The sequence below is a fragment of the Microtus ochrogaster genome, chromosome 7, assembly GCF_000317375.1.
Source record: "Microtus ochrogaster isolate Prairie Vole_2 chromosome 7, MicOch1.0, whole genome shotgun sequence".
Lineage (NCBI taxonomy): Eukaryota > Metazoa > Chordata > Mammalia > Rodentia > Cricetidae > Microtus > Microtus ochrogaster.
Window position 1 is genome coordinate 54,670,038 of NC_022014.1, and position 17,638 is coordinate 54,687,675.

General features: G+C 41.0%; 1 protein-coding gene across 2 annotated transcripts in view; it reads right to left on the reverse strand.

Moving 5' to 3' along the window:
• The window catches only part of Ranbp17 (RAN binding protein 17), a 352,625-nt gene that overhangs the window by 19,998 nt on the left and 314,989 nt on the right, over positions 1 to 17,638 (reverse strand). For both annotated transcript variants that reach the window (XM_026780758.1, XM_026780757.1), the window contains one exon: positions 13,086 to 13,252. In XM_026780758.1, the coding sequence (XP_026636559.1) occupies positions 13,086 to 13,252 (167 nt within the window). The remainder of the gene's footprint in view (positions 1 to 13,085; positions 13,253 to 17,638) is intronic.

The window sequence follows — 17,638 nt, forward strand, 5'->3', positions numbered from 1 at the left end:
AATAAATATTTTTTTTTTTAAAAAAAAGAATCCACACCCATTACTGTTGCTATGAGGATTCCAACAGATTTTAAATGTGACGGTAGTGTATTACTGAGCAAGGTTACGGTATTTCTTTAGTTCTTGCCACTAAAAGGAGATGCCTAAAATATGGAGGAGGAAAAAGTGAAAAAAAGAGTTCTGTTGGGCCAAGAATCAAACCTATACCATCCCATCCCTTCACTCATTCCAGTGAGCATGACTTTGAGAACGCTTATCACAGAAAGAACTCTAAAAGGGCAAAGTACACAAGTACACCTGCAGACCTTGATAATCTGCCTCACATCATAGACTTCAAAATAAAATGCTCTTATAAAGAAGTCTCAGGCTTAAACACACACAGAAAGGATGTTTATAAATAGCAGGGTTTTTTTCTCAAAGGCAATCAGCAACATCAAACCAAGGTTAGTGGAAGCTGGGCATCCAACATGAAATCACATTATTTGTTGAATTTGTTGAATATCTTGTATTAGGTGAGTCAATGGTCACTGGCTCATTGTGTCCTCACAAGTCTCTATCTAAGTCAAGAAAGCTCAGTATGTAAAGATAGAGCTATCCAAAAGATCCAATGTATTGCTTTCTGAGTAGGCAAAAAAGCCAGGTCTCTAGATAAGAGAAGGCATCTACTGGGGTCTCTCTCCATCGCTGTCCTTCTACCACATTTTTCTCTCCTTGCAGACCAGCTACTGCTCTAAGCATATGGCAAGGAATGGGTGCTTTGGCTTTTTCGTAAACGGAGACTTAAAGTTTGGCTATCATCTAAATGCTGGCTTCTTAATCTATAAAGGAAGAATTGGGGATGGAGCTCAGTAGTAGAGAACTTGCCTAGCATGTAGGAGGTTCTGGGTTTGATTCTAGCAATGCAAAAAACAAAACAAAACAAAACAGAAAAACCCCCAAAAAACAAAAACCAACTAAACCCAGTAAAGATGTTAAATACGTGGGTTGAGTCAAGTGTTGATACTTTATGGTGAACATCTTCAATCCCAGCATCAGGAGGCAGGCGGATCTCTGTGAGTTCTAGGTCAGCTTGGTTTACAGTGTGAGTTTCAGGACAGCCAGGGCTACAGAGATAAACCCTGTCTCAAAAAACACAAAATGAACAAACAAACAAAAACAAAGAAAGGAATCCTCAGGTCAGTTGGGGACGGTGCTATGTTTCTACAGCGAGAGCACAGGCTCTGCTCTTTGTTAGCTGCAGATCCTGAATGGACCATCTAACTTCAGTCTCAATGACAATATTTAGACTATAAAATAGTTATACAAGTACTTCGGTGTTAGGAGGTTTAAATAGAAGCATGTTTGCAAACCCACATTTTTTTTTTTTTTGGGTTTTTTTCAGACAGGGTTTTCCTATGCAACAGTCCTGCCTGTTCTGGAACTCACTCTATACACTAGGCTGGCTTCAAACTCAGAGATTCACCTGTCTCTGCCTCCCCAGTACTAGGGTTAAAGGTGCGTGCCACCACAGCCCTGTACAAACCCACATTTTAATACATGTACCCAGCATCTGTGTATGCCTGTTTCACACTCAGTACAGAATCAGAGGAGTCTGAAATTCTTTCCATAGTGAATTTTTAGGTCCCAGCAAGCATATGTTGAACCTATCAGGGTTCTGGTAGGGCAATAACAAGGCCAGGTCCTCAAGCAAGGACCTGGTAAGAAGGCTCTACTTTGGGTGATGCACTGTGGAGTAAGGAGATGATTTTAGATGCAACCTTTGTACTCAGAGAAACATTGCTCAGGGTGGGAAGACTACACTCGTATAAAAACTCGGCGCACAGTTTTCTGTGTGAAATATATATGAATACTGCTATTTGTGCTCTCTTATCGCAAAACACACATGTTCTCTACAGTACTTTCATTTTACGAGAAGCCTTAAAACAAACAACAAAGATGAAAAAATCACTGTCAGTCAACAGACAGAGCTATCCCTTTTGAAGAGTTTGTTTAAAACCTTTCCGGAGTTTGTATCAGCACTTAACCCGTGGAAATCTCCACACTGACTTCTTTCTTGCAGAGGTTTTAAAGGATACAGTTATTGAGTTCTTTCTGTTTAACTTACAGATAGCCAAATATGCACATCACTATCAATGCAGAGGATAAAAACCACTTCACTCGCCAGAATAGTGAGAGGCTGTTATAGAGCTTGCCTAATTATTACTGAGCTAAGCCTGTATAAAGTTGTGTTTCCCCTTACAGAATATTCTCTATCTGCTTTATATGAGTGTGAAGGAAAAGGAATGTCTGTTGTCGACGTCTCACAACTCCTGTACTGTTCTGAGAACATTTGCTGCAGACTGATAGCAGAACTGACTGTGCTAAACTGCAGATAAAAGAACGATGACAGATTGAGTCACTTTAATTCATAAAGAAAACATTTGGCGCCCCTGGGAATGTCAAAGCCAGCCACTGGCACCCAATGACTTTATGCTAAGGCACAAGAGACATCATCTTTTCTCGGTTTAAAGACAAAGGCTAACGGACATGTGGCTGTCCTGTTAATTCCAATTCCTTCTTTATGAAAGCTAACTGTTTTTCTTTTTCCTTCCTTCCTTCTTATTTTTAAAAGGGTTAAAAGGCACAATTCTTGGAAAGCATAATTTCCCTAGTCTATAAACACACAAATAAAACCGCAGAATGACATCATTCTGTTTTCATTTAATTACTCTTGAAATGCTTTCTATTTAATATTCATTACTCAAAAGCTAATTTAAAAGAGAAAGAGATGTGACTTATTCAAAAAGATGTACTGTCATTCACAGCAATAGTTATCTAATATACAGAAGTTAATAAAGCAGATTAATCTACAAGTCCCTTTAAGCCATTCTTGAGTTTTGAACAACTGCCTCTTTGACCTTTCACCTTCACGCTGTGCACCAGTAGCAGGTGCCAGCTGTACAGAAATTATGGCTGCTGTGTTTGGAAGCAAAATCTTTTCTTACTTTGCTTCTGACCAGCAGCTGACCCTGTAGGAGTGATTGTTTCTGGTGCCGGCCTAAAGGCTACATAAACCAGTAGCAGATAAACAAAAGGCTACACAGACCAGCTGCCTTGCCTAAGGGTACCATCCTGGGCTGCACCTCTACTCCTTCTCCAGCATCCCAAATTGTTCCTTGTTTGCTTCCACACATGCATTTCACCCTTGTTATTTTGTGAGGGGTAAGGGAAAAAGAACCCCCCCAACAACCCACACCCCCCTTTTGAACTTGACTTTTGAGTATTCCATGTCAAACTGTGCCATTATAATGCTAATATAGGCCTGATTTAGCAACTTTAATAAGAGGCTAAACCCTCTTGTAATTAGATAATAAAATTTTATTATGTATTTTAATATTAAAAGTCTTAAAATCAAACTCTTCAAATCATATACTGGTACAAAACTAAGGCACTTAAATATCACTGCCTCAGAAAACAGGAACCTGCACGCACACTGTGGCTTATTTTTCATTCTCTGAAATGTAAACACGGAATTCCTATGTGGTGGCACTGAAAGCTCCAACACTCTTAATTATGTGCAGAGAAGAATGAATCTATTTGAGTATGAAGCACACTGTACCATTTCCAGCAACGGCATGAGATGGTTTTGACAGTTATTTCGTGGATACAAATTACACAAGTATAAAAACAATCCCCATAATGATTAAATGCAGTTATGTACATAGGAGAATACTAGTGCAAATGGTAACATATTTAAATGGTTTTCCTTCATTAAAAAAATTATATATGATATTAAACCATCAATCACTGCGGAGGCACAGGAGTTTACATGTACTGTCACTGGCTGAAATAAATGACTTGGAGACTGGATTCTGGCTCGCTCAATATGGTCTCTTTGCTGTTGCTTAGTCACCCAACTCTCTGCTGGCTTGGGCTACATCTGGTGGATTCCATCCTTTCAATTAATAAGGCAAGTCATGCTAGCAATGGATTGTATCCTTCCACTGTGCTGAGAGGTGAGAACACACATCCTCATGGGGTGGGAATCTTTTCTGTTCTGTTAACATGAACAATATTGGCAGAGCTTTTTCTTTCTCTGATTCATGTGTAGACTAGACATTTTTCCTGGTATTTCAGAAGGGCCATTTTATATTGAGATACAATCTTAGCATTACCACTTGGCTTATTCTATAGTAGCAGAGTATGACCATAATATACCGGTATAAAGCTAAACCATGTTTATAGGCTATGATTTTGAAAATTAATATTTTGAGTATTTACTTTACAGACATCCACAGACCACTGCAAGGAATCAGGCTATACTAAGGCCTGGACAAGTGCCAAGATCTCTGAGAGAAAAGGAGGTATACCATGAAAATGCATTATATAAGTTCCATTAATATGATATCTGTAGCAAACAGTCATCCAACAAATATACCTACAACAAAAATAAAAGTAGCTGACACACTTAAGAAAAAGATTAAGATGGGGCTGCAGAGATGGCTCAGGGGTTAAGAGCACCGACTGCTCTTCCAGAGGACCTGGGGTCAGTTCCCAGCACCCATATGGCAGCTCACAACTGTCTGTAACTCTAGTTTCAGGGGACTGGACACCCACCCATGGCAAAATAGAAGTAAATAAAAAAAGAAAAAGATTAAGACAATAGCCTTTCTTCTAAAAGAAAATGATTTGTTTTTAAAATATCACTTTTGTAAAATCATTTTAGAAATTCTATCTATCTGTCCGTCCGTCCGTCCGCCCATCCGCAGGCCCACCCACTGACCCATCCATTTGTTCATGCACACACATGCACAACACAGTACATGTGTGAAAATCAGAAGACAATTGTGGAAGCTGGTTCTTTCCTCCCACCATGTGGGTCCTAGGGATCAAAGAACAGGCCCGGTGGTAAGCACCTTTACCCCCTGAGCCATCTCATGAGGCTTCTACTTTTCTATTTTCAAAATTAAAAACATGGGCTTTAATAACCTATCCCTGGGGGGCAATACTCACAATATATTCTCATTCTCATATTCTCTCTCTCTCTCTCTCTCTCTGTGCCTCTCTCTCTCTCTCAGTGTGTGTGTGCGTGAATGCGTATGCACATGTGCATGCGTGCATAAGCCAGTGGTCAACCTTGGGTATTATTACTGAGGTGTTAACCAGCCTGCTTTTTGGACAGGGTCTTTCATTGGCTTGAAACCAGGATATAGGCTAGGCTGGTAGGACAGTTAGCTCCAGGGACTTACCTGTCTTTTTCTTCCTATCGTGGCATTTCAAGTACTTTACTGACCGAGGCATCTCTCCAGCCTGAGTTTTTTATTCTTAAGAGGTTTATTCCCTCGTGGACTGAAACAATTATTTTATTATTTTTGTACACATAGGTGTTTTGCCTGCATATGTGTCTGTGTACCATGTACATGTGATGTCCAGAGGTCAGAAGAATCTCTGGAACCAGAGTTACAGATTGTTGTGAGCAGTCATGAGAGTGCCAGGTCCTCTGGAAAACCAGCTAGTGCTCTTAAACTCTGAGCCATTTCTCCAGCCTCCCTCTTGAACTTTTATTGCTTTGCTGTTACCTAGATATTTTGGTTTAGACCTGGTCTTACATATCTTTACTTCTTCCTTAGCAGGTAGATTTCTCTGTTTTACACACACACACACACACACACACACACACACACACACACACACACACACACACACACACACACACTTGACTTTTGCCTCAAACAAACCTGGTTATTTTTTTAAAAATTCAAAAAAGCAAAAATAAGTAAGGAAAAGCAAAATAACTATATTATAAAACAACAAACAAAAATTTGCTTTAAAAATCAGATGAAAATGCCATCAAAAGTAGCACTACAGACTATAGGCTGGAGCTGTGAATGACAGGGAGCCCCATACTGGAGGTCTTGGCCCTGTAACTCCTTAGGGTCACATATCCCAACAGACAAGAAACTGAGAGCCACACTCACACACAGGGTCTGTTCACTGTTCTGATGTTGTTTTAAATTTGTAGTCAGTGGGCAACTTTAAAAAATATCTAAATTTCTGAATTGCTTTAGGACAAATTTCAATGTGTCTGAGCCGGGCAGTGGTGGCACACACCTTTAGTCCCAGCACTTGGTAGGCAGAAGCAGATGATCTCTATGAGTTTGAGGACAGCCTGGTCTACAGAGCAAGTTCCAGGACAGTCAGTGCTACGTAGAGAAACCCTGTCTCAAAAGACCAAAAATAAATAAATAAAATTTCAGTGTGTGTGGCAAGACAATGGTTATCTGTTTTTTTTTGGGGGGGGGAGATAGAGTGACGTCACCCGCTTTAGACAGGGATGTGTTCTCAATGGTAAGTTTCTTTCTTGTCTTCATTATTAATATTTCCTGCTTGGCCTTGCAGGTAGTCTAGCTTGTGATGCTTGGAGTGACAGCTAATCTTGATTGTCAACCTGATTATATCTGGATCAACTAAAACCCAAGCAGATGGACATACCTGTGAGGGCTTTTCTTGATTGATCATTTGAGGTCTGAAGACCTGCCATAGGTCTGGGTCACACCTTCTGGCTGTGTGTTTACAATGACAGGGAAGAAGGAAACTTTTGCTATTTGCCTGCTTGCCCTCATTCTTGCTGGAATTTCCATCTACTCTGTCTCCGAGGCATTCCTTCTTTGGGGTTTCAACATGTATTACAGACCAGCTAAGATATTCTACCTCACAGACTGAAGAACTACTGGATTCTGGGCCTTTCTGTAGAGAGACAGTTATTGTTGGACTAGCCAAACCACTTGTAAACCACTGTAATAAATCTTAATATACATAGATTCAGCTATGTGGTGGCGTACACCTTTAATCCCAGCTTTCAGGAGGCAGAGGCACGCAGATCTCTGTGAGTTCAAGGACAGTCAGGACAGAGAAAAACCCTGTCTCAAAAAACCAAAACCAAAACCAACCAACCAACCAACCAACCAACCAACCAACCAACCAACCAACCAAAACCACCATCACCACCACCACCACCACCCACACCCACACACTGTGGTGACCCCAACCAGAAAATTATTTTTATTGCTATTTCATAACTGTAATTTTGCTACTGTTATGAACTGTATGTAAATATCTGTAGTTCCCAGTAGTTTTGGGTGACACCCCACCCCGCCAAAAGGGGTTATAATCCACAGGTTGAGAACCACTGATCTAGAGAAATCTGACTTGGTAATGGCCAGGAATGGTATATAGAGGCTCAAGACAACCAGGTATTAGATCCAGAGTTTAAAAATGACTAATGGTATCATCGGTCAAAAGTTCCTTGAGAAGGAAGGCTTTATCAGAAAGAAGTGGAAACTGGCATTCTACATCGATGATTCAGTTTGAGATTAAGGATGAGACAGAGATATGATGGGGTGGGGGACTGTTACAAAGCACATTTGCCTTTGTGAGCAGTTGCCATCTGGACAGTCTCCTAGGAACACCAGGTTAAAGGAAACATCAAAAAACAGGCTGGAGAGAGCTCAGTGGTCAAGAACATTGACTGCTCTTCCAGAGGGTCCAGGCTTGATTACCAACACCCACCTGGCAGCTCACAACTTTCTGTAACTCCAGTTCCAAGGGATCTCATACCTTCTTCTGACCTTCACGGGCATCAGGCATACAAATGGTACACAGGCATATATGAAGGCAAAAATGCCTATATGCATAAAAATAAAAAAGATTAAGGAAAAAAAGGAAACTTCAAAAACAGCCTCATGATGATTAGGAAAAAGTCACCGAGAACATCACTAGGTAATCACACTATCAGACTGATTTCCTCAAGGAAACATGTCCTTCTAAATGTTTACCCTCCCTCATCACCTAGCTATAGATTTACTGAGTGGGAATGGGTGTACAATAGAAGGGAGAGGAAACTCAGCTCTGTCTCAGACATGACATAGGGGTTACCTGAATTCTGTCACCAATAACTCTACTCCAGGGGTCCAATGCACTCTCTTGGCCTCTACTGGCACTGCATGACGTGCAAATGTGTACACACACACACCCACACCCCTAATTTTTTTTAAAGGATGAGCATTCTAAATCATTCTACCTTGAGATAACCCAGTGGAACTTACAATGTTCAACCTGCCATATTATTAGGTTCAGAGCATGATACAATATACTTCCCTTGATCAGAAGCCTCCAAATGGGGGAGCAGATAGCTTTGGAGTAAGGACACGAACTCTGGACTTACACGGATTTTGTTAAGATTTTAGTTCTTCAGAAAGGGCAGTGGAAAAAGAGCGGAAGACACATGATATTATGGCAACTTAAGTGAGAACAATTGTCACAAAACCTGAGTGCCTGTTTTCCACTTTTTGTATCTAACAACATACCCTGGGCTTCCTTTAAGTTCTTTGGCCAATTATGCATGTTCTTTCAGTCTGTTTTGATATCAGTCTACTGTCATGTTTTCAGTAATAAAGTTATAAATTAACCATCCAAATTAGTTGGTCAAACAAAGGGCCTCCTTTTAAATTTAAGGATCATGAGAGGTTATTTCATTAATATTAGAAAATATGGCTAATTACTTTTTCAAGAGTTAAATAAGAAATATGAATGTATTTCATTTGGTTAAGTGTTTTCTGCCTTTAGACTCTTGCTAAGGTTCCACAGGCCAAAGCCTCAACATCACTTACGTATGTGTCGGCACTTTCGCCTACTTAGTATTAAGGAATGGAATCTTAAGTATGAAAGATGTTTTGTGTAGCATGTCAAAATGTTGAGCAATATCATTTCAGTCTAAATACAGAGATGAAAAAAGAGCAGACGATTCCCCTTTTGCTGCAATTCACGTTGGGATACATGTCATGAAGAGCACTATACAAAAGCAATTTTCATTGATTGACTGACTGATTGAGGAAAAGAGGTAATGTTCTTTTAGCTTAAGTTCCTATTGAAGTATGATTCTTACAGCTCCTGACAGCTCTTTACAATTTCTAGTCAAACGGCATGCTACCTAACAAACAAACAAATAAATGAAATAAAAAAGAAGACAGGAAGGGAAAGAAAATCTTAATTAGAATTTCTCTGTATTTTTAATAGAACTGACCTGAGCCAAATATCTAGCTACATTAGGCTGGGTCAGAGTCGCTCTGGTTTTCCTATGCACTGTATCTGAACACGACTATGACCGCAACCACCTCATCAACATGCTAAGTGTACAGCCCGCTCAGTGACAGAGGCGGTCCATAGATATTGCTCTTCTTCTGCACAAGGTGCTACTCTTTCTAGAGCATTGAAGGAGGTTCTGGTGTAGAGGAGATTCTGCACCAGTGCCCTTATTACAAAAAGGATTCATTATATCTCTAAAATGGCCCCTCAATTCTGCCAACACTCACCTAATTTGGGCACAACTTTTGTCTTCATATATCTGAAGGAATGCAAATATTATGAATGCAAATATTTAACATGTCCAGTAATGAAACCAAAAAAATTCACATACAAATACTGTCGCCAAATTTCTGCAGCAGATCATTCTCCCCCACTACTAACCAATGGTGATCAGCAATCTGACCACTGCTACTGCGGATCATCTCTTTCTAAGTTTTTTTTTTTAGTTCATTGACCTAGTGATATAAGGATACTTGAGGAATTCTTCTCCCCTAACTTATGCAGACTGGGTTTTTTCTCAGATGTTAAACTAAAGGAACACTAGAGAGTCAGCATTTCTTACCTCACACAGACTCACTTAAACTCAATGACTCTTCACATGGGGTACATTTTAATCTTTGAAGGTTACGTCTGTTTACAAACTGTGGAAGAGCTATAGTCACAGGACTGTAGATCCAGGCGAGAGGCACATAGTGCCTTTCTTGGGTTGTGGTGCACAAAAGGCAAGGCCTGTGAAGGTGCTGCAAACCCTTCACCCAGTGTTAGGCTTTTCTGCAGAAGCTTGAGATCACGTTTGCAGTTTGGAATTGACACTCTCCATGCAATTACGCTTCTAGCCAAATATGTCCAGGGTGGAAGGAAAACAGTTCAAACCAGTAAATAATTGCAGTATCATTGCATCAGTTTAGTTTAAAGAGCTGACAAGCCCTCTCTAAACTCCAGGCACAATTAGTCATTAGGGTCTAGTTTTTCAGCACTGTTAAGCAATTTGTAACCCATTCCTCTTAATAGGGTTAGGCATTACTTAACGACACAGATGCCTTGAAAACTGAAACCTCAAGTTATGAAGCAGCAACCTTGTTCATTACCTTCTGTGATAGGCAAATCATCTATAAAAACAGCATTTAATGGGCAACCAATGAATAATCAATGGCTCACTTTTCATCTGAGTGTGAAAATGAGAATAATCTAATACAAATCCCTCTGGTAAGAGTCTGAATCTTCATTCTGCCACTCTTCAGGGCTGATTTATAAGGTCTTGGAAAGCTGATGTAAACAGATGATCAATGGGCCCATCCCTGCTCATAATAACCCCCAACTGGCCCACTCCCTTCTTTTCCAGGACCATCCCTTCAGGCTATTAGCTCTGTCCAGCTAATTCTTCCCACTGCTCCTGCCTGCTGCTTTTACTCTGGCCATCCGTTCAGTCCAGCAGACTCAGAAGTAATTTTATACGCAGCAGAGAGCGGGTGGAATTGATTTTTCACTCAGTGCTCAGTTCCCATCTGAATAATTATCAATTTTACTGCCTCATAAAGGGAAGAGTCAAAATTTCAAATCAATTCAAAAGAGCTTTTGAGACGACAGAAACTGTGCATAAAAATAGAGGTCAAAGTTGTCAGTGACCTAAGGAGATGATGTCAGATATTACTATACCCAATAGTTGACATCAGAGGCACTCAAGATGATACAACCTAGTGCTAATGCAAATCATATTTATGCTGACTACTAGAGACCAGTCATTAATATTTAAAATGTTATCTGAAAGCTTACATCCCAAATAAATAGAATGCATTCCACTGCTTAATAAAGATATATCACTACTTAGTCATATGCTATAAAGTGAAAGATTACCAAGTCTATTAACACACAGAAATGACTTAAACCAACAAATGCATGGGGATTCTGAGTAAAGACACACTGGCTCATCTCCTGCAGTCTTACTACTAGCTTGTAACCTATTGATTTTTACTAAAAATTTCAACCAACTTAGAAGTGACTGCCCAAAGCTGATGGGACAAACTGTGATGATGAATGACTGCTAGCAGGAAGGAGTTGGTGGTAGACTTGTCCTCTGTCCTGGTAGGTGGGGCCTGATTTCTAGTGTATGCATGGACATTTGCTATCTTCAGTGACGACATGCTGTAAGCCAATGGTCCTCAGCCTCCTCCATGCACTTACACCCGGACCAGCAGTGACTTGCAAGTGGAAGTGTTTGGGAGAAGTGCATCCTAACCATGGCAGGGTGTGTATTTTGCATCCAGGTGACTCTGAGATACCTTGAGAAGCAGTGGTATGAATTTTAAGGATGTAGGCTTTGGAACTAAACAGACCTTGGTTCAAATTCCAATCCTGTTACTTTCTAGTGAATTGATGTGTAAAACTGGGGATGATGACAGCCACATTACTAGACTGCTGTGAAGTCTAAGACTGTAACAGTCCTCTCCTTCTGTGCCAGTCTCTAGTATTACTATGTTAACACAACTGATTAATTGTATCTTTACAAATCTTACTTGTTCTTGCATTTAGTACACAATAAATGAAACAGATTGTTCAGATCCTTAAAAGCTCTACATCTCTAGCCCCACCCAAAGTCAGTCACTCCTGGTACAGGCTGGAGATGCTATAGCCCTCTTGAGCTCTGCATGGAGAAGGCTCAGAGCATGTCATCACCGAAGATAACATACGCATGGATGAGCTGGAAATCACAGTGACAAGGTCCTCAATGGGTTCTCTTCATTATTTGCATTACCAACTAGTTGAATAGTTCTAGGGTCACAGCAAAGAGTTACAGGCCTGTAGTAATTAGCCTTTTGCTAGTTACTCAAAATAGGAATGAACTACACCCACGTCATCTGTTCTTGGAATGCAGCTAGTTAGCGGAAATGTCACAAGTAAGACTTGATCCTAGTAAAAGCATTACAGCCAGGACGGAAACCTCTCCCATGGACTTCCCATTCTATTTTCAGCATGTTCATGTGCAGTGATCTAGTCTGCTGACTCAGACAACACTGCTCACTAATGACAACACAATCAACACAACCACAGTTGATGTCTTTACTTTCGCAAATCACACCATTATGGATGCACCCTGGGCAAGGGAAAACTGCAAACAGTATACACACATTTCCCAAATTTTGTGGAAGTAGAAACATCAATCATAGTGATGGTATATCTGTGAAATGGCTTTATTCTCTTTGGAATATTCAGGCATGTATCTTCATTTCTTATGTATGTTATTTCTTAGATCAGCAGAGGTGAGTTATTTAAAACAATCATAAACTTGGACTTAGTCTGTGTTAGCTAGTTAGAAAACACAGCCGGGGGCGGGAGAGACGGCTCAGCTGTTATGAGCACTGGCCCTTCTTCCAGAGGTCCTGAGTTGAATTCTAGCAACCACATGGTGGCCCAGAACCATCTGTAATGGGATCCAATTCCCTCTTCCGGCATTTAGGTATACATGCAGACAGTGCACTCAAATACATAAAATATACAAATAAAAAATCTTTTTGAAAAAACACAACTAAAAACAAATTGCTGCATTATAACTTATTAATTGAATGTTTGGGAACACTGCCTAATGTCTGAACTGTGTGACTCCTAATCTTACACTGAACTCTCACGAACAGACAGTTCCTGGCAAGTTGTCTGCACAGAGCAGGAGTTAGCACAATTGCCGCAGAGGCCATGCATTTAATGCACACTTCAGCAGAGCTGCCCAAGGTCCCACACAGAAGTCTGAGTTTTGCTCCACTTTCCTCAGGCCTCAGAAGAACTATACCTTCTGAATTCTGCAGTGAACTGAACAGCACAGGGATTTTTATGGGTGGGTAACACTGAAGCCAGTGTACTCTCTACTGTCAGGGAAGAGTAAGAAGGAGAAACTGCTAAAGATCCTGGCAAACATTTATATAAGTTCAGGGGCCATACTGGCTTTTGGGAAACTGTTGAAGCGATGTTACCTGCTGTAGCACATCTGGGTTTTGCTGCATAAAGTGTAGCAGCCTCTGGCCGGCCTGCACAGACTCTCTGCAGCGAAGCGGCTTCTTGCCCTCCTTTGCTATGTGCTTGAAGAGGTAGGTGACCATGTAGTCTAAACTTGTACAGCAGCTGGAGGAGATGACTGTATCTGTACCAACAATAAATAACAATTCATTCCCGTTACTGAACTATTTGTTCATTCGATTATTGTCTCCATTAAAAAGAGTCAGGATTTCAAAACACTTCAGTGAAACTCTAAATCCTTGAGAGAAGGGGTTTGGCTTCTTTCTCTTTAAGTTCTGTGTCTATTACAACACTAGCCAAAAAATGATTCCTGGTCTGAACTGGACAGAATTTCTTATTTGGGACTTGAACAACCTCTGCTCAACTTGACTGGTTATTAAGCATCTATTTAGTGAAAAGTATTTCAGGGGAAATGGCTCCAAAGGGGAAATGGGTGCAAACCCTGCCCTGGTGTCCACAGAGGTCACTGCAGCATACAGTGATATATGAAAGACTCACACAGTCACATACTGCTGCTGGGAAGCACATGGTGACTAGAGGTGGATGTCCAATGTCTTAATCATATGCTACCTTATTATGGGGGCAAGATCTTCTCACTGAACCTGAAGTTTACTGTTTTGGTTAGCAAACCTCAGGGATCTTTCCATCTCCACCTTCCCAGGATGGGACCATAGCAATCTGTACCATGCTTGGATTCTTACATGGTAGGTAGGACCTGTGCTCACCAACTGAGCACTTCACCAGCTGAACTGTCCCTCTCCCCCAGCCCTAACTGCTGCATTTTGAGGAAAAGATCATTTTCTTCAAAATTATATTTTTTTTTAAAAGATTTTATTTATTATTTATACAACATTCTGCCTCCATGTATGCCCACAAGCCAAAGAGGGAGCCAAATCTCATTACAGATGGTTGTGAGCCACCATGTGGATGCTGGGAATTGAACTCAGGACCTTTGGAAGAGCAGCCAGTGCTCTTATCCACTGAGCCATCTCTCTAGCCCGAAAGATCATGTTTTAATGGTGATCAAAGTGAGTTGGAAGACGGACATGGCTTGAGAGAGCTTGGGAAGGTTGTTCCTGTGAGCTACAAGGAAGAAGATTTTCAGGTAGAGAACAACAAGAGTTAAGAGCCCTGGATTTTGGAGCTGGACAATCTGGTTTCGGTGCCCATCTTTTCACTGCTGCACTATTACTTTGGAAGGGTCTTCTTCCCTCATCATTTGTAAAATACTCCACAGAGCTGAATGAGGAAAATAGACTTCATCAGTAAGTATCCGACACGTATGGAGGACTGACTACATGTTAGGGAAGAGTTAAACATTTCATATAGATTATTGCTTTTAATCTTTATCAGCCCTATAATAGCTATCCTCATTTTATAGGCGAGGCTTAGGGATTTAAGTGACTTGTCTAAGGACTCTAATCAGGTTGGACAGTAGATAAGGAGTTGAACCATGAATGTATACTGTCAATAACTATATTAAAATCAAGTATTAAGCAAAAATATACACAATCATCAAGTGTTTTTAAAATAATGGGGTGGGGCTGGCTCTGTGGTAGTAGAGTACTTCTATAGTACATTAAGTCCTAGGGGTTTGACCTTCACATCCACAATACAAAACAAAACAAAACAAAACAAAACCAGCCCCACAATCAGAACTCAAACTGCAGTTGCTACTGGGCTATCACTCACAGTAAGTGGGTTTGCACGCAAGAATGTGTAGGGAATCATGAAAGAAAGTTACCAAAGCACGCAAGAATGTGTAGGGAATCATGAAAGAAAGTTACCAAAGTAGGCTGGGTTGCTACATGAGAGCATCCAAAAATGGGCAGAGACATTCATGTTTAATTTGAAAGTCAACAGGGATGTTATTGAAAGTTTTCCAAGAAAGTACTTGTTATGTGACCATTTATAATTTTCTTTGCACACTAGAAGTATCAACTCTTTAAGTTTTTTCTTTGGAGACAGGATCTTGCATATCCCAGGCTGTCTTCTCACCTTGAACTTCTGTTCCTCCTAAATCTGTCTTCTTAGTGAAGGTGCTAAGATTGATATGGCCAAGCCACTATGCATAAGTTAAGAACTCTGCAACTGAGCCACACCCGTAGCCCTCATCTAACTTCTATCTAACAACCATTGAGTATATCCAATATCGTCTGCATTTTTGAATGAGAAAAGGCTGTGGATGCAGCTCTGGGCTACAGAGCTTAAGGCCTGGAGTGAGGGGAGGGAGGGGAAGCAGAAAGGGAGTGGGAGCTAAAATCCCACTATTCCCTAGTTTATCCCATTTCAGTGATTTAGAATCATAACATGACCACAATATGGTTAGTATGATACTACCCATAGTTTTTGTTAATGATAATGATGACATGTTGACACAATCCCTGGCAATTTCTGATTAAGAGACACAGAAATAGCAAATAAGAAGCCTCAGCAGAGAAACAAGCTGAGAGGCCAGGCATGGCAGCACATGCCTGCTATCCCTATACTCGGGAGCTGGAAGCAGGAAGATCAGCAGTTTTACCGACCTAGGCTATATGAGATCTTGTCTCAAAAAACCAAAACCCAATTCAAACTGAAGAGGAACAAAAAGAAATTGGGGGGGGGGGCAAGCTGAGAAACAGCTTCTTATTCATCTTATGATGGAGACATGAACGTCTGATAGATCAGAAGTAAAACAGTGACTTCAAGAATGGGGAGCTGCTAGGTGGTGGTAGTGTACGGCTTTAATTCCAGCACTTGGGAGGCAGAGGCAGGAGGATCTCTGTGAGTTCAAGGCCAGCCTGATCTACAGGGCGAGTTCCAGGACAGTCAAGGCTACACTGAGAAACCCTGTCTCGAAAAAACAACCAAGCAACCAAGCAACCAAAAAGAATTGGGGAGGGGGATTAAACTAACCTGAGAGAATGTTCAAGAGAAGAGGTAACCCATGCTTAGCAATACTTAGCAATGAAATAACACCCACCTTGAAAACTTCCTGGAAACAGAAAGGAGGGCTGTTCTGAGACACAGACAGGATGATGGATGCCCATACAGCGTTCTGAGGAATTAGAGGTTGCTAATTCCTAAGACAGATAGGTATGGACAGTAGTTTTGGAAAACATTGGGGTAAGATATCTTTGTTTTTGTTTTTGGAGATAGGGTTTTCCTGTGTAACAGTTCTAGCTGCCTTGGAACTTACTCCATAGACCAAGCTGGCCTCGAACTCACAGAGATCTGCCTGCCTCTGCCTTATGAGTGCTGGGGTTAAAGGTGTGCACCACCAACACTGACAAGAAATGTTTTAAGGAAAGAACGTTCCCTGGCATCTCGAAACTGTGGAATTTATGTACTGCTTAACTCACTCTTCATCATGCCCCACGCCCAAGGCTGCTCTGGAGGAAGACACCCTGTCCTTTGCTAACGCTGGGAGGCAGCCTAGGAACCAAGCTCTCATTTCTTGAGTTGTTTCCCTTGTTTTTTCACCTTCATTTTTCTATATTTGAAGCCTTGATCATAAAAGTAAACAGATTTAAGTAGAGAGCAATATGCTATCAATCATGCACGGAATTTAAAGTTGTCATATAATTTGGTGACCACACTGCCATGCAAGTTGCATTAAAAGGGACTAATCCACTGAGTCAGCTGCAGAAAAGCCAGGTAAACACTTTAGACTCAAAGGTTGGAGCACACAGCTTTGCAATAAAAGCGAGGGTTTCCATTATGGTTGATTTATGGTTGGGACTTTGAAAAAGATAAATGTTATTTCCAGGTAGTTTTAAATGTGTGGAATCACAAGGATCACGGGCATTTGGTCAAAACAGGATGAGCAGTGCTGAAGACAACACATTCGCATTACCTTTTTTTTTAATCTGTAGAGGAAGCTATTGTGAGACTCTGATAATGACTTCTCAAAGAGTGGGCAGACACCATGGGTTTTTAAATTTTATGCTACTTCTTGGTTTTTAGAATAATCTGAAAAGGATTACATCTGTAAAGTCTGGAAATGTTCTGACACCTATTAGGCACTCACTGCTTGGCACTGAGACAGCCAAGTGCTCTGACTCTCCTGCAAGTGGTCTCCACAGGAAGCACACGCATTGTTAGTAACTCTCCTGCTTAGGAAGAACCGCCATGGAAAGCTGCTCTGAAAAGTTAACTGAGCACAAGAGCCATACAACAGAGCCAGGAAGATGATAATGGGGCCCAGCTGAAATCTGACTTCAGCTCAAAACTCATCATAGCACAAGGGAGGACTAGGGTCTTGGGGAGTCACCTAAGTTGTGAAAATGTAAGAGGTTGAAGGTAAAATCATAAACGCACGCATTAATGCCTTCTACCAGGTGCCCAGTTGTCAAAGCTGCAGCCTTTATCAGGTAGGTCTAGCAGGAGGGTGTGATGAGGAGAAATGGGAAAGACTTTCTGTTTGTTTCTCTTTCTTTCTCTCTCTCTCTCTTTTTTTTTTTGGTTTTTCGAGACAGGGTTTCTCTGTGGCTTTGGAGCCTGTCCTGGAACTAGCTCTGTAGACCAG